Here is an 18,614-nt window from a genome sequence, read left to right on the forward strand (position 1 = left end):
ATGATGGTTAATGCATTTATCTACTAAAGAAGAACCTCTGGGTGAGGTATGAAACCTGTGCAAGGGGCCCTGCGGTAAGCCTATGCCCCTACTGAAATCCACTTAACAGGCTGTCAATAGACACCAGGACTCTCTTTTGCCAAGAGGTTTATGTCTGAGCCGCCTTTCACAGCAACAGGTAATACCCCAAACTTCCCATTTACTGCTAGGAATCTAAGCCATTTTTCTTGGCAGCAGAGTATTTTCTCTGGGCTCAGAAAAGACCTTCTTAAATGAAAAAAGGTTGAACAAATAAATCCCAATAATATAAATGCTTATCTTTAGCAAACAATAGGAATAAGCAAAATGGAAACACTGAAAGAAATGCTGTGGCTGTATGCACAAGTGCAGCCTACGCTGCACAAACAAGCAGCCCACTTGTTTTTCCTCCATCACTCTGGACCCAAGTGCTACAAGGTCAAGAACTTTGACTCGGAACTTTAATATTATTTTGAACCAGATTCTTCTTGGAGAAAGGTAAGGACAGAAGAAAAATGTGCTAAGACATCTATTAAAAATAAATCAGCAAGGGGACTGACTGAAAAGGAGAGAAGCTGTGAGAAAAGACACATGGAAAAAGGGAAGAGAAGAAAATGCTTAGGAAAAAAGAGTCTCAGACAGACCTTGTTTCATCCACATACCTAGCAAGGGCCACCTGTGGAGGTAGCTTAAGGTAAAGGAGGAGCAGGCTGCTTCTCCACTTTAAATAAGACAGGTTTCTCTACAGCTATTGTTAAAATGAAAACAAAGAGCAGCAAAAAACCTGAAACCAAAACACAACCCCCTGAAAACATCAAGGAACAGAAAGCACTTTTATCTTCTTCCCTCTCATCTGCCGCAGGCAGAAGCGCTCACCTCTGGAGCTGGGGAAGGAGTTGTTCAGCTGCTCCATCACTTCCTCCAAACCTGTGCTTGTGTCCTGGGGAGGGCTGAGCAGCTCATCCTCGCCTGGAAAGCAAATCCACACCACTGCATGAGAGCCACTATAAAACCATTTCCTAACAGCTTGCCATTGTGTATGTCCTTCACAAAGCTAAGGCTGTTCACTTAAACGCATTTTCTGCGTAGTATACAAACAAAATTTAAAAGGTGAATTTTGTTGACTATTATGTTTCTCTTTCTTTTTAAGGATCTAAGTGAAATTAAACAATGAATTTTAAACAATTAACACTGACTTTAACTCGTAAAAAGAGATTTAAGAAATAATCTACTCTGGTAAAAGTGGGGTAAAATGTCTGCTAGGAACATTTAGTTCCATAAATGACACTCGCTGTTTCAGCTTCTCTTATGGTATTAATGGAAAAAGAAATGGCTGTTGTGAGTGTTGCTATTGAGCAGCTTTCTAATAGTGCTGGATTCATGTTAGCACTGCTTTGCCTAGCTGCGTAGATCAGTAGAAACCCAGATTCTCATCTGCATCAGTATTAATATTTCTGACAGTTTAATTGCATCAGATTGGCGCTCCAAGAACATTCAATTGTACTGTAAAAGGGTTTAGCAGCAGTTTAATAAAGCGAAATACATTTCTCCCACTGAATAATTTCTATAACCTGATTATAGGGCAGCAGCTTAATGGGAAATTCAATACATTTTATTTTTACTGGGGTTTTTTTCATCATGGTTTCAGATAACTAAAATCCCTATGTTGATTTTACTGTAGACCCTAGCCTCCAATACAAATAAAGCATCTGAAAAAAGAATACACCTAAAGGGTATACTTTGAGTGAGATTCTCCTTTTTTACTAGATTTCTTTTATCTCTATTAAAACACAAAAGCAATTTTGCCTGCTGTAATAACCATGAGAGATACATCCTTATTTTGAAAATGACTTAATGACCCTTTATTCTAACATGTCTTGCCCTACTCAACTTGAGTAATTGCCTGATTTTCTGTTAGCATGTACATTCTTTAAATATTGCGGTGCTGCATGCTAGTGGAAAGCCTACTAAAAGAGATGCTAAAGGAACACTTCAGGACTGCATATATTTCCTATTATTAGGCTTAGTGTTGGCCTCACCTTAGGGCCAGGAGGTTCACAAGAGTTATTACTGACCAAGAGTAATTTTTCCCACTCCAGTACAAGAAGTGGGGTAAAGTGTCTGCAAGAAGCACTTAATTCATGTAAGTGATGGTCTTCGTATCGGCTTCTTTTATTCCATTAATGGTCTAAAAATAGCTGCTGAGACTGCTTGCAGTTTGTTCAGCTTTCAACTGGTACTGGCTTCACACAAATCAACTCACACCTTGAGTTACTTTCACATCAAGTGTTGCACCGACAGAGGTGCCTTAGCAGAAGTAATGTCCTTCCAGCCTCTGCTGGATGTCAAGGCGAAAACTCAGAGCAAGATCTTGCTGCTTCTACCCAGGCTGAGGACCTTTTCAGTGTGCCTGCAGAAAGCCACCTGGCCCTAAAGGTCGAAAGAAGAGGGCAGTAGTTCTGCTGTCCTGGCCAAGAAGAAGTGAGGACAGGTACTGATTTCCAAATGTCCTGGTAAGTGCTGATACAAACGGAACTGTGTTGACCATCAAGACCGCTGTATCTTTTATTTAAAAGGCGGTTTTTTTTATTTTTTCTCATTTGGATGATTTTTCTGAGCATTTCCTTATAAATGACAAAATAAGACATCAGCCAAGCAACCTGACAAAAGTAAAGACACCTTCAGACCTCAATTACCTCTCTTTACCCAAAACAGTCTTCCCCATTCGTGTTTCTACAAAAGGCTCGGAGAGCTGGGTAGGTCTCAAATATTCTGGTGGTACCTGAATGAATTAAAGTTCAGCAACAGCCTCTTGGCTCACATGCCTCAGAGAACCTCCTCTGCTGCTACATTACTGGGGGAGAAAGACCAAAGATCAGGACTTTCCCATTAGGACTCTATGAGAAGAAAAGCAGAACCCTTCCACTTGCCCAGGTATATTTCAGGTTATCAAGGGATAAGCGCTTCTATTTGTAAATTAGGATCTAAGTGGGTTGCTGCTTTTACCAAACAGCTGGACAACACTGCTGGTGGAAAACCTTTTACAGTAATCTCTCTTTGAGAAAGCAGAGAGAGAGAGAAGTGCAGTGGATCTATATTCAAAGAAAAAAAACCTAAGGATCCTTTCAAAAAGAAAAATATATAAAAGCTATGACTACATTACCTCATCGCCTGAGAGACCTAGAGATCCTCAGTATTTTCTCGGAAATTATGACTCCCTCATTACTGGGCACATGCTTGCTGCATGGGAGCCTTATTTACAACACCGCTCTGGTTCCCCTCACAATTCAAGAACGTTTTAAGTCACACTTCAGAAAACACTCAGACTAGCAAACAAAGCTTTCTGGTGTGAAAGGAGACTCAACAAACTGAATTAGTTGCAGTTTGTTAGCTCAGTTAGTAATTCTTTTTATAAGCTCCGCTCTATGCTGCCAACAGTGTTGCTTTGCTGAGTCTCAACATGATCATACTGATAACGATTCAACATCTCACTGTCCTTCCACATATTGGCTCAATCGAACAAACTAAAAAAACAAAGTCAGGTCTAAATATTTGCTTTAAAAAAGTTTTAGCAGTTTATATGATTATAGGCGTGTTAATTAATTAATCCCAGTCTCACAAGTTAAATGGGAATAATTTTATATCGAGTCAAATGAAAAGCAGTACATTATTGTATTTTGTCCTACTAGAGGATAAACTATGAAACTACAAGACTGTTAATAAGATGGCTGGGAACCGCTGTCTTCCTATCTTTCCTTGTGTATTTTAGTTAACGTATTTTATGTGATGAAATTCATGACATTTCTTCAGAAAGCCGATGCAAATTATGCCACTGACACATTTTGTCTACTCTGTGTATGCCATACATAGCAAAATATTTACTCACTAGTAGTATGATTAAAGAAAGATCCAAATAAAATTGCTGTTACCTGTGATTGTACTCTCACCCCCAGGATTTAACTTAGGCATTCCTAAAGGTACAATTTATTTCACATTTTTTTGTTGTAGGGCATACAGAATCGATCTTGTTTGATACCAACAGAGGCTGACATTATTGCCTACACTCAGGATGGAAGAAAAAGCCCCTGAACAAGCTGCATCTCCCACCACGATGGCACTTCAGACGCAGCAGAATGTTCCCTCCCATTCAATTTCTCACTGTCATCGACTCTTTCACGAACCGCAGTGAAAAGCTCTCACTTAAGCCTCTCACTCTCCCCCAAAGCCTCTCTCTAATATACACTAAATAAATTTCTGTGTATGAAGCTGAATATTATCATCAGACTTCAAATATTATCTTGTTGAAGTAATTTAAGCACATTTGCTTAAAGATACTGCAACGGTTGATTGCTTTTTTACTAGCAGAAAATCCTTACTACTTGGTAATAAATACTTACTAATTATATAACAGATAGGAACTTAGGAAAATGCTAGAAAGCAGTTACTAAAAGCACCGAAATAATAATTCCAGCCTCTAGCTACAGAATATTATTACTCAACCTTACTTCACAACTCATATGATGTTCATTATCACATCTGATGTGGTATTTAGAAGAGACACTAGATGAGCACTGCCTATGAGTGACAGCTCAATTCTACTGATTGAGCCATGACATATTAAAAATAAGATCACATCAGTTAACATGGGGATGCTTAATCATACATTTAATCTCTTAGCCATAATTGATACTATGTACATTTAAATCAGCCATGTCATGCTTAACAGCTGAAAGGCAGTTTGAATAAAATCGTTAGCTTTTTCGTGGTATTTGTTTTCAGAAGTCAAGCCCTGGCTGAGCTTTGTGTTTAATGTCAAAATATCCATGCTACTGTGTGCACCATGATCAAAAGCAAAAGCCTGAACCACAATGAAGATGTAAAGTGTAAACAGCCAGATGACATCGAAGACCATTGCAAATGTCTACTTCATTCTCATTTGAACTAAATAGGAGAGAAGAGTATTTTCTGTCTTTAAGGATTTATTTGCTGGAAAATGGGACTGTAACTATTTTTTATGACAATCCGAACTTTGATATCTTACCCATGGTTTCTGAAGTCTGGCTGCCAACTACACGAAGAAGCATTGGCTGACTGCTGTCTGACCTCTGCAAAGAGGTAGAAGGAGATGATAGTGTTGTACCGTTCACCTTAGTATCTGCCTGCGGCTGAAAATTGAATAAAAAAGGAAGAGATTGCTATTAACAGCTCAGTACAGTTGCACAAATCTTTGTATCTCTGTATTTTTTATTTATTCCATGAACACATACAATTTTCTCTCTGTTTTTAAATAAATATATCCATGCAAACAATGGTTTTGAATTCTGACTAAAACAAGGAAGAAGACTAAATAAAGAACACCAAAACATGATTTCACCTTCTCACTTGCAGCCTGTAGAACAATTTAATATTTTTCTCTGACTAGCCTCAGATATGCTTTCTTGGTATGTCGTTGTTATTGATAACGCTTCACACCCTGTTTGGAAGATGACTCTACAGAGATCTAGAAGAAAGGCCTGAGGACTCACCTGCTCCAGCAGCTGCCTCAGCCTGTGCAGCTGTGACTCCAGCTGTTTGTTGTGATCCTCCAGAATCTGCATCCTGGCCTCCAGGCGGCCCTTGTGCTGGCGAAGCAGCTTGGCTTCTGCAATGAGCTCAGCATCCCGGGGGCTTTGCGGAGAAACCGGCATCATCTCCGGTGGGGACGGCAGTGGAGACAGTCCTTTGTGGTCATGCTGTTGCTTCAAACGGTCATACTCTGCTTGCAAGTTTCTGTTGAGAAGTAACAAGGAGGTAAAAGCTTTATGAAGCCGAATAGGCTGGCGCAGGCTATCCTCTGCATGGAGCAGTGAGAAGGCACCTCCTCTCGTGTGGTGTGATGTATCTAACTACCGGGGGGCAGAGGCTCAGCTGCACCACCAGCCTTTCATTCTGCTGAACCCACATGCGTGTAGGCTTACACCTCGCAGATTTGCACGGAGCTGATATTATAGGGACCTGTGATACAAGCATTGTCTAAAGGCTCTCTGTGTCACCAGAATTCACAATTAATTCCCTCCCAGGGCGCACAACGCATAAGGCTGGCTGGGCTCCAGACACCCTCCTGAAGCCCGGGTACAGTCTGTCCTGGGCTCAGCCCTCCCTCAGCTTCCTGCGTTTCATCCTTCATAGCAGAAGTTGGACTGCCTGTTCGCTTCCCGCACAAATACACTCAAGGAGTAATTAGTGCTAAAAGAGGACTTTGAGTGATCAAAGCACTTTACAAACACTAATCAAAGCGGACGCCACCTGGCCGGCCTATCTGTTTTACAGATGAGAAAGCTAAGACAGAAAGGCGGCCACACAAGAAGTCAGAGCAAAACACAGAACTCAAGAGTTCATTTGCAACTCTGCTGTCGTCAGTCAGGTCACATCACTCTCCTCTCTTCATATTTGCAACTGCATTTCCAGCCTTACTCTAAAATGACTAACCTAAGATGAAGAAAAGACAGATTAGTGAGCCAATCTCTTAAACTGCACTGCACTAACTTTTGGGCCTATAATTTCCATCTTCATTTGGACTGCCCTGTCTAGAGTGCTGCAGTCTACTGTAACTTTACAGCACTGCTAAGCTTGCTCTTTTATTCTGTAAAACTCCAGTTCTGTTCCAGTAAAACACTCCATAGATTAATATGATCTATAGTGGTCCACATGAAAAAAAATCTACCAAGCTGGAAGAGCACAGAAGGTAAGAAACTGAAACCTTGTTAGGGATAACACAGTCCAAAACCGCAAAAATAGTAACTTGTAACAGAAACTTTGTAGGCAAGGGAAGCCTAATAAACTGCACTGGGATTTTGTTGCTATGATGTTCCTTTACAGCTTCCCAGAGGGGGCGAAAAATGGCTCGATGCTCTGGTAACTGCTTACTCATCACAAGCAGTGACCCAGATTTTACTTTTTCCAACCCACTGTTATTTGAGGTTGTGAGAACAGGCACTTTTTGCCACTTCTGCCTGCAAACCACAATACACACTGACAGTTTGGTCTGGAGGCTTAACAGCACCTCAGACACCTCCCAATAAACTTTATTAAGCTCTGAAACACTTCTAAAGGTATGTTATTGTGACCAGAACAAGAACTAAAGCAGTATGCATCATTTCACACGGATGAAAAGCAATGCCAAGGACAAAGACAGGCTACTGACTGTTCTTCAAACGTACTTGTGCCCCTCAGCAGCTGCATGACAGAGGCGTCCTAACCTGGGACTGTGGCACCCCACCAGAACATGATCCCTAAGGGATGTCTGACCTACACCATCCCTCCTCTGCAGAAGTTTTAAAAGGTTGAAAAAAGAAGTTGAACATTCTTAACTTCAGGTTGTTCCAAAATTCAAGATTTGTTTCTCTAAGACCCACGGAAAGAGGGAAGACTATGGAGAGTTTTTTTTTCAAAGAAAGTTTTTTGTTTTAATGAAATATAGTGTTTCAAGTCCATGAAAATTATCTGGAAAAATGAAAGAAGGGCTATATTGGGTGTTGCCTTCCACATGACTTAATGTCTTCTGATACTTCCAGCTGAATGAACTGGTGAATGATTCATAAAAATACAAAAGGGAATAGGAATGAGCATGACAACAGTATCATACACGGTCTTACTGCAGACTAAAGTTTATACAGCGTTGAACATTAAGCTTGTTTTTCACAAAGTCTGGGCTATGGCTACCCCATGAGTAATTTCCCAGATGTACGATACAGGTAATACTCTACAAACAGCAGACTCAAAAGTTTGAAGGGCTGTAAAGCAAAAGGTAAAATATCACCCTAAGGGAAACTAAATAAATGCACTTGGTCATACCTACAACATAATCATGTATGTTGCTACAAAGAAATCTACAATTATTGCCTCAACTATCAATGTAGAGAAGCCCTTCCAGTAACTATGGTATTGAAAAACAAGTGAGGACCAGGGAGTAATTCAGATAAAAATGCCTTCATGTCTGATACAAAATAGTTAAAAACTCTTTCTGAAAGCCTACAGAAAAAAAAAAAAAATTGTAAAGGATATTGCATATTATCCAAGCAGAGAGATGTCTGAATTTGTGAGTTCTGTAATTAAATACAGTAATATTGTTGGAACAAAGGAATGTCATTTTGAAGGATGCATGTGAGTTTGCCCAGAGCACCTGTGTCACCGAGTTTTCCAGCTGCACCTTTTCAGTCCAGCTACACAGTCCTTAGTGCATAGAATTGAGACTCATCATAGCAACCGCTTTTGGAGCCGTAAGAGTGATGTGGAGTGCAGATGATCAATAATATCATAATAATTGGGATCTAAACACACAGGAATGAAGATTTATATTAACATAGGGGAAAAAAGCTGAAAATTAAAAAAGAAAGAAAGAATTCAAAACCTGCTGTAAGAATATCCTAGCGGAGAGAACAATCGGCTCTTATTCCTACCTCTGGAATAGTTTTAAGCTGTGTGGTGAAAAAGGATTGCTGCTGCAAGCCAGGCATCCAAGGCACTGCCCACAGCCCTCAGTGTAAAGCCTCTGTGTCCCAAGGAAAGGGGCGCTCTGACATTTTCAGCATAAAATGGGACGTAAGAGAAAGGGGAGAGAAAAGCATAATCCTCTCTAAATGAATGCAACTGAGCAAGCACGGGCAGTACTGGGAAACCTAGACTCCCCCCACCATAGCTCAGGCTGGGTGACTTTTACACCTGGCTGTCACAAACAAACAAAGCTGCTGCATCCTTTGGTCACTGGGAAAACACATTCTACTTCAGTAAGAGAAATATTCAAAGAAAAACCCCATATATTCCATTTACTATGCCTGCACTTCTTTGAAGCATTCATGAAGAAAAATAACAGAGGAAGCATGCAATGTAACCTTGATGTATGCAACTGTGAAGAGCTGGGTAGTAAAGAGCTCATGCGTTATTAATCACATCTATCCCTGGCAGCATCAATTGCCTGGTGACAGAAACCCTAGAGGACCCCATTTGCTGAGTAGTCCTCTCAGAGGCAATTGAGAATTTGTGAATTCGTGTTATTTTTCATCTCCCTACAGAAAATCAGTGGTCTGAAGAAACGGACAAAGCTGGTAACTGAACCAGCTACCCCTGTCCCTCACTAGAGTGCCAGTGTCTACTCACGATGCTTCACACTCAGAAGATCTAGTTCCCCTTCTTCAGTGCCAAAATAAATACCAAAAGGAGCCACAGCATGTTTAGAAATGCATCACTTTCTCGCTACTGGCAATGATACAGAAGGAACGTATTTGAGGAGGCCATTCATCAGTCTTCAGATTCGAAGGAACACCATAGCTGCATGGAAACAGGGCAGCTTTGAGATTCGGGGTATTAGTGCTTCTCCAGTGGCGCACAGCCCACTGCACTCCCAGTGCAAGTCAGGAAAGCAAGGAAAGGCAAATAGCTCCGGCTGGAGATCTCATTTACTAAGTTCTTGTTATAGTGCAGCTAGGAGCTGGGAGGAAAACAAGAGAACGCGAGAGAAGTCTCCCTTTTACAGAAGTATGTCAGTGATATTGATTAAACTAAAATATTAGGAAACTCTCACTTTCCTTAGTCATTAAAATAGCAGGAAAGCATTTTAATTCTTTGCAAAAAGTTCTGAGTCTCTGTCACTGCAAAACCGTATGCTTTCAATTTAATGCTAGTGCAGTGCATCCTAGTCAGTATAACCTATCCTACAGTATAACCTACGTAATGTACCGCTTTAGCTGGACACCAAAAATCTGTCTTCTCTGTTTCTGAAATATATTCACTCTTAAGGAAATTTCAAAATGTTTTTAGGACAGTTTTATAACTGGGTTTTTCTCTTATATTGCAACATAGTAACAGTGCCTTCCATAGCAAGATTAATTTATGCCTACTGAATATATAAGAAATGGTCTTATCACAATTTTCCATGTGCTGTAAAACTGAGCGTGAGTCTGAAGGCCTAATACTCAAATGAAACATTTTCACCAATTGAAAATATTCTCTAAAATGCTCACATTTTAGCAAATATAAATTATTTAACAGTCAAATTTTAGACATAAATTATTTAAGGAAGTCATATTTGCAAGCCACAAAAGCACCAAGGTCTCACAATGCTAGCAGATAAATAATGAATATCTAACAAGAGGTCCTTGGAACTGAAAAAAAACCAGTCAGAACTGTGTCACAGCTAGGTTAGTTTGTAAGTTGGATAATACATTTCAGAAGAATTCAAAATAGGCAACAGATCTTTTTAAACTGTCCAAAAGCAAAACCTCAGAATTACAATTTCAAAGAGTCTTTTTTATATAAGTAACAAGTCAAGATGGAAATATTTGGACACCAGAAACTGCAGCTGAAAACCAAATGGAGGTCAGAATTCAATAAACAGCTTAAAAGAGAGGAAGAAAAGTCAAAACATGAAGCAAAAAAGAGAAGCCCTTTTCTGAAAAGCAGGGAACTGTGGAGAGCGGAAGAAAAAGAGAAATGACAATGAAGTGTTTTGAATATCGTAGTATTGCTTCTTCTTGGTACTCGATGCAGCTTTCCCAAGAGCTGCTGAGAAGCGACTGCATGTGCTAACTCTAACTGTAAAATAATACAAGATACAGCAGAGAGCGCTAAATCTTCATTGTCAAAAATCATCAGAAATGTATGCAACGAAAGTTGTGTCAACACAGGCAGGAAAGGATGACTGTTTACCTAACACTGCTAGCTGCCCCGCCACTTGCCTTGCCAGGTATAAGCACCACATCCAGCTCAGCACTGGCAAGGAGACGCACTCCAGCAACAAGACCTAAGGTATTTCTGGTGCTTTAAGGCTGGGCTGAGGACCGGGTGGTCACACCGTGATTTGCATCATGTTCAGCTCATTTCCAAGCAACAGATTCACTGAGTCTTCATGCTGCAGCAATAAACAACGTTTACTCGGAGGGCATTTTTAGGATCAGCATGGGAAGGAAGGAATATGTGTTCACCCACTGGAACCGGGTTCACACAAAGAATCAGATCCCAGGTTGTTGACTACCTTTGGCAACAGCCAAAAAAGGTCTGCACAAACTCAAAGGAGGAGAAAGACTAGAAAATAGAAATCTAAAGGGACAAGACTTTTTTTTAAAGGTAGATAAAGTTATATGAATGGCTCCTGACTGACCCTGTCTGAACAGCTTATTTTTCTAAACAGGAATCAGTGTTTCGTCCATAAAATCATAGTTATCTGGCCATGACAAGCTATCAGGACAACAAGAACTTTCGTTTTTGAGCATCTGCCTCACATTTTAAGTACAAGTTATTTATAGCAGTTTGCAGAGACAAAAGTCATGATTTTGTCATCATCAATGAAAATCACAGCAGTGTGACCTCCACGCTGTCCTACAGAAACAGACCTCTTTGTCCCTGCTGCACTGAGACCTGAAGCATCCACAAAAGGCGAGGTTGCTTGCGGTGGCATCCCATCCGTAACTGTGCCTCCAGTAGCACAAACGAGAAAACAGCAGGCTATAACCAAGCTTACAGTCTACAGCTCTTGTTTAATCCAGGATTGGCAGACTTCAAAACAGGTCTTTTTACGGTGTAATTCCTGTCAGAGATCTTTTAATGTGCTATTCCTCATTAGTGGTTGTTATATTAAATAAAGCTTATACTGAAATGTAAGGCATAAACCCTGAAAAGGAATTTTTTAGCCTTTAGCTAAATAGCACATGTGATACTAGTTTTCATATACCACCTTTCTAATCTAAAACAAGGCTGCTTTAAAAGCCATCCTCCTTTCTGGTGGGCAGCTTATTTTGTATACAGACAGAAAAGCATTATGATTTTTTTTCTTCTTCCATGATTCGCTACCTAATGTTGTTTAAAAAAATAACACCCCTCCCCTGAAAACTAAGCTATCTTATTATCTGCATTGTACTAGTTAACCAATATTTCTTAACTACAGAAGTCCTGAAAATGTAAAGTATGATGGCTTATTTCAAAATACTGATTTTCCTCCACTTTGGAAAGTACTTGGGCTTTATGTGCTATGTAGTAGGAAGTCTGGGTATGTTTCAAACAAAATCTCACTGCTGTTCAGCAAGCAAGAGCTTTGTTTACTACAGCTTTCTGCGTGAAACACTTTCCTCATCCTTGATGCCTACTGATCCTCTACATTCTCCCCAATCCTCCTGATAAAAAGTGTGTGATGGAGCCACTGTAATTGATTAGTACCATCCAACGAAGACTTATGCATGGAGAGAAGATCTATGACACTGCCAACTCTTGCACTATTTTCTTGACATGCCTAAGGTAAATGATTACTGCATTAAACCCTCAATGTAAACAAAAATACATACCTCTTAAAGAAGCAAGAGAAAAAGCATGAAAATGCCAATAGACTGTACCATAAAAGCTGAAGATAGTAGAAGGCAAAGAAAACCAGGTTTTTTTGTAGATCTAAATGATTTCTATCTTACAGTCTGATTTTGGTAGTTCACAGTTGCAATTACGAATCTGCCAAGGTCAAGATCTACCAGTTTTTATGCTGATGGCCCAAGACTCCAGAGTACTGCAGAAAGAGGACTGCAGCGTTGTGATGCTGCAAGAATCCAGTCAAGGGTTTTTTTGTGATTAATGAAGATAACTTCAATTAAACTTGAAATTAGAAGTGGTAAATGATACTTGGTATTGAAAGCCTAAAGAAATGGCAACAAGCAACACCAAACAAATAGAAAGAAAAGACGACCCAACTTTTAACCACTACGAAAGTACTCATTTGTCAGAAGAAAATGCAACTTTATAACTCATTTTATCCCTAAAAATGCTATCAAAGTGAATTCCATCTAACTGTACAGTACAATTATTTCACAGATTCTTTACTTCAAATGAATTGAGATAATTTCAAAACCTCATGTATCCCAATGACCAACCTTTTTGAGAAAAGCCTGTCTTTCCAAAAACCTCTGCCTGTCTTTTCCAGAAAGGGGTACAGAAATCTGCACACCCTTACCTCATGTAATGGCAAAATAACACTGGTATGAAGCTTAGTACTATCATGGAAATAAGAAAACAGTAGGACAGAAGGAAATATTATGAAACACAGCCAGCAGAGCTTGTCACAGGTGGCACCATGAGTATTAGGTGACCCATGTATGTCTTTGAAGCTTGCCATTTTGGAGGTTTTATTAAAGAAACAGCGCTGACTCATCACCGCACTGGAAGTGGGAACGAGTTAACAACGATAGGATGTCAGCCTCATCACTTATAGAGAGAAAGCTTTCGTTTGCCCCTGCAGCACGTGTGTGCCCGAGGGCTGCGGCAGCTGGCGGCGTAACCCACCTGTTTTCCTCCTCCAGATCCGCAAGGATTCTCTCCAGTTCCCCTCTTTCCTCACTCTCCAGAGAAATCAGGATCTGGGCAGGGCTTCGGGGCTGGCTCAGGGGGGACTCCTGGTTCAGACTTTGGCAGTAGTGCTGGATTAACAAGTGTTCATCATCGCTGGAAAACAGAGGAGGACAAAACAGTCTGTTCCCTTCCTCATTTTTAACTTTGCAGTGAATATGAGGAGATGATTCACTCCCAGTCTCTCATTTCTTACAAAGGGATTTGCTGAACTCTTTGTAACAAACAGCAGAGCAATGTACATTAAAGCAAAATCTGCTGAACTGTTTCATTTAGTCTCTGGTAATTTTCCTTCTCTGCAGAGTCCACCTCTCGTCCCCTCTGCTTCTCAGATACTTAAAGCCAAGTTTTGCCACAGCTGACAACCTCAGCTTTCCTCTCTTGCCTAAATTCAATTAGGAATTTGCTTGAGGAAAAAGGCCATCTTCTGCTGCCTGATCTGTGGTGTAGAAGAGTCATTCAAGCAAAGGCAAGGCATTTATTTGTACACCTACAAACTCTCCTTACGTAATAAAGGTGTCCTCTATTATCTATTTTTCTCTATAAAATTCTAAATGAGGTGAAATAAAAAAATATTGACTTAATCTAATGAAATTACATTATTTTTCACTGAGCTTTTTTTTTTTTTAAATTACAAGTGATGTACACTGTCAGAATACAAATATATTCTATTTAATACATATGATCTCTTTCTTTATTTCTATTGCCCCCGAAGCTGTCCAGCATTTGAAACAGAAACATCTCTGGAAGAGAAAAGCAAATCCAATTCTGAAGATCCTGACCACCTCCCAGAATTACATGGGTGTTTTAGGTGCTAAGGAGATGCATCCAGGCCCTAAGCTATGCAGCTAACACCAGCAGTAATGAAGGTTTCTCTTGACACCACAAGTCAAGGACAGAAAAAAATGACACTGCTGTTGGGAATCTTGTTTTTCTGGTAGTACTTACTTATAACAAAATAATTCAGTCTAGTTTTTTTCTGTTATAGTCGTAATCCAAAATTTAACAGGCATTTTGAATAGCTGTTATTGTTCAAAAATTTAAATTTTCCTTGTTTCCATTTTGTTCCTGAAAATGTTAATGATGCCATTTTATAGACTGCAGGAGTGCTAAAGCAATGTAGAGCACATTAACATTAGTTCATAAAAGGGAAGTATTAATTTTTCACAACAGGCATCCTTTCCTTTTTCTAAACAAAATTTTAAAGGCTTGCCACTTCCTGAATTTATACTTTTCATGAAACACTTCAACTGTGATTTCCTTCAAACACCTGCTTTGCATTTATAAATATCCTTATGTATCGTAAGTGATTTAACAGTGAAAAAGTGACATAACTATTGCAATATAATGTCACTTTGCAGGACATATTCTTTCTGTGTGATTTTCAGCCTGCACATATTTTGTATACATAATTGCAATGACACTACATACCAAAATGTTTTGTGGCATATATACACATTATTTCTTTATTTCCCTCCTTCCCTGTCGCCATCTATCACTCTAACTGCAATTATAAGCCTGATAATCCAAAACCCATAAGAATGTCAACAAATAAGCATAACCTGACAAACAAAACTGAAAGACTTACAGCTGTGAATTCATGGTGAGCTTTGATTTTGCTGCAGTTTGTATCTGGATCATATTTCTTCCAAAATTCAGAATGTACAGATTTATTCTTATTTTAATAGTACAAACTGAGTAACAAACTGGATAGTCTGTGGTTAACTTACTAACTGAATCATATTAATACAACTTTTAATTAACCAAAGAATGAATTGAACAGTAAGACCAAAGTGTAATACAAAAGATACTGCTTACGTATGATTTTGTGACAAAGGACACTGAAATATTACAGTGGGGACAACAGGAAATTCCATATATAATAGCATTACTACTATCCATAACAATACAAAATTGACATACAACTTGGAAAAAGAGTTTTCATTAACTGCGTGAAACTATACTGACATTGCGTATGCATTATTTTTGAGGTATCATTTTAACCTTCTCCTTTTTGAACCAATATATTAAAACAATGTACTTGGCTTGTACAGGGCGTTTTCTTTCAAAGTTGGCAGGTAACAATCCTACCAAGTCAAAAGAGAAACTATTTTGAAACAAAGAAACAGCTTTATTACTATGCAAGAACATCTCACAGGCTCACAACCAACCTTATAAAACACTAATGATTTGGAATCTCAATTTAAGTGAATGAAAACGGGCCAGAGTACTGTGTTTTAAAGGAATGCTACAAATTTAATAAAAAGAAGATTCCATCTGAATTTTAAAAAAAATCCACCCCTTAAACTGTGGTAAGGATGAGATTATGTAGAACAGAAAAAAACACTTTTAGAAAAGTTGGGATTTGAGTTTTCTCATATTTGATTGGTTTAGAATCTGTCTTATGGCTTCTCCTACACAGTTAATTAACTAAGAGCAAATATTCAAGCACGACAATGACTTATGTGCTTCTATCCTGTTTTCAGAAACATTACTCACAGTTAGTTTTCTAGTTCTATGTCCTTTCATTCAGAGAATAAGCAAGATCAAGAAAATTAAGAGAGAAGAGAAATATATTATTGTGTCAGAAAACCACAAAAAGGTCTCGGTGTGACATTAGATTGAACTACTTTTTAAAAATTAAAACTTTTATTTATGACTTTACATTTAAAGTAGTACAATAAATGCTCGTCAGTGATCTGTCCAACTTGAAGTTTACTACTTCTAATATTTCACGGTGAGGATGAGTCCCTCCTGGCTTACACTTGCAATGTATTTCAGGTATTTGTAGACCAAAGATTTCTGTTTAGCCCCACTAACCTTTTGAATGACGCTTTGCCCACAACAACATTTTCTAGCTTAGAGCAATTTAACCATGATTAAGCTTGCAGTACAGATAGAAGGCTTATCTTTTTATCTTTGTCCTTAAAACACATCAGATGATGAGCATTTCTTCCATGTAATATGGGAACTGTTTGCTGAATAAATCAGTAATTTTTTTTGAAGAAATTAGCAATTTTAATTTTGAAGGTATCAATCATCTGTTGCATAAATTTGGTATTAAGCTATAAGCCATAAATCTAGACACCATGATACAAATTGAAAGAACATGAGTTCATCATTAAATTGAACCAGATGTGGTACATGGCCATGCAAATTCAACGCTACAGAATTTCATTACAAGTTATTAACCTTCACAAGAAAACACATGTCAAAAATATTAAAACAGCCTACTTACATGCTCTCATTAGGTGAAATACTGTCATTTAGATAAGAACCATTGGTGTTCTCCATTTCTGCTAGCCTGCGGAAAAATAAACAAGACTCATTAAAAGCAATTATGTTTTCCAGAAACTTTATTTGCTCTAACATTCCTGAAAGAATTAAAGAGCGTGATGTTTTTGATGAATTTGAAACTCAAATTAATTTACACTCACTGTTGATTACCAAAAAGTTTTGCAATAAGCTATTGCAAAGAATTGTTTATTTGTCACAATGACCTGGCTAAACTTACTTCTAAGTTTTCAACTGTTTCTCTGAGGTTATATTCCACTCCTCATGATTAATTAATTCCACAAAGAAAGGCCTTAAGGTGCCAGGGGATCACACAAATTGCTTTGTACCTGGCAATGTCATCATCAGAACTGTAACGATCAGTCATTTCTCACTGGTTTTCAACACTCAGACCCTCCTAAACGTCCTGCATAATTCAGAAATAGCTCTCCTGATCAAGTGATTTTGGGGGAGAGAAAGAGGAGGTTGGAATAACTGTTTTTCATTACCTCAATCCTTGCAAATTTGCTCACCTGGTGGAAAAACATTTTAATATTTGTGCAATTAACCCACTTTTTGATTCTTAAGAGCAGTATGAAAGCAGACAAGTGAACTAAAGCAGAGATATATGACTATTTTAATCCTCCAAATCAAGGAAAAATCCTGTTTGTGGTATTCCACAAGGTGAATTACTTAACATTAAAACGGCACTTGAGATTCACATAGAGTTTGGAGGTTTCTGCTCTTCTGATTTGTACGATTACACCAGGGTCCATATTAAAAACAAAACCCTATGTACAATCACAGAATCACAGAACGGTTTGGGTTGGAACGGACCTTTAAAGATCATCTAATCCAACCCCCCTGCAATGAGCAGGGACATCTTCAACTAGACCAGGTTGCTCAGAGCCCCGTCCAACCTGACCTTGAATGTTTCCAGGGATGGGGCAACTACCACCTCTCTGGGCAACCGGTTCCAGTGTTTCACCACTGCCATCGTAAAAAATTTCTTCCTTATATCTAGTCTGAATCTACCCTCTTTTAGTTTAAAACCATTATCCCTTGTCCTATTGCTACGGGCCCTATTACAAAGTCAGTAACCTGAGTGCACAGCTTAATGAAGACCCCACAGGACCTAAAGGCCACTTCTGACCACACAGGTGCTCTGGCATGCAAGTTAGTTGACAGGCTAGTTAACAGCAACCACAAACGATGCTCTGCATCCCAGAGCCTGGAAAGCAAAACCCCAAACCCTATGTTTCTTTAAGAAGTGCTCAGGTAGCAGCTAGCCTTTGGGATTTTTTTTTTTTTAAATGATTGTTTAGAGAAAGATCTGCCTAACGTCCAGCTGGTCTCATACCTGCTAGCATAATGTTCAATGCGTGAATGAGTATCATCATGTGAAAGCTGAGGGGACGAGGCAGGCCTATAAGGCAGAAAACACTGATTAATCACAAACAATACCCCTTTAAAAAAAGTAAAAAGACACTTAGCTATGCCTATACCCTCACATCTCTATGCCTTATGCTTACGCTATGTTTGATAAATAGCAAGTTATAACTCCAGGCGCTGTGTGTGCCTCCTCAAGCCATCGGTGCAATGTTTTGTGGTACCACACCAGGGATTTTGACCATTTTGCAATCGGTCTGTTGCCATGACTCTTCTTCACACCAATCCCTGAAAAACCCTTTTCCAACGGATTTCTAGAAGAGCTTTCACCCCAGTCTTCCCTTCACACCTGCCTCCTTCATTGGTAATTCTGTTTCACACGCAGCCCTGCACCGGCTGCGAAAGCCCTGCTGGAAACCTCTTCTCTGCCTCCTGCCTTGCTCCAGTGCCTGCTTCCAGCACATCCCACTCAAAAGAGCCTTTAAGGACTACTCCACGAGCAACTAGAAATAAATACAAGAAACACAAAATGTCTGAAATGAGCCTTTAATAACACACTGCAGACACTGATGATTTTG

The 18,614-nt window shown here is 39.2% G+C and overlaps 1 protein-coding gene across 6 annotated transcripts in view; it reads right to left on the bottom strand.

The window, feature by feature from the left end:
* DMD (dystrophin) overlaps nt 1-18,614 on the bottom strand; it is a 922,027-nt gene that overhangs the window by 15,968 nt on the left and 887,445 nt on the right. For all 6 annotated transcript variants that reach the window (XM_050904429.1, XM_050904456.1, XM_050904446.1 and 3 more), the window contains 6 exons: nt 18,008-18,073; nt 16,613-16,678; nt 13,312-13,470; nt 5,544-5,787; nt 5,060-5,183; nt 895-987 (listed from right to left, as the gene is read on the bottom strand). In XM_050904429.1, coding sequence (XP_050760386.1) covers nt 895-987; nt 5,060-5,183; nt 5,544-5,787; nt 13,312-13,470; nt 16,613-16,678; nt 18,008-18,073 — 752 coding nt within the window. The remainder of the gene's footprint in view (nt 1-894; nt 988-5,059; nt 5,184-5,543; nt 5,788-13,311; nt 13,471-16,612; nt 16,679-18,007; nt 18,074-18,614) is intronic.

Source organism: Gymnogyps californianus, chromosome 1 (assembly GCF_018139145.2).
Source record: "Gymnogyps californianus isolate 813 chromosome 1, ASM1813914v2, whole genome shotgun sequence".
Classification (NCBI taxonomy): domain Eukaryota; kingdom Metazoa; phylum Chordata; class Aves; order Accipitriformes; family Cathartidae; genus Gymnogyps; species Gymnogyps californianus.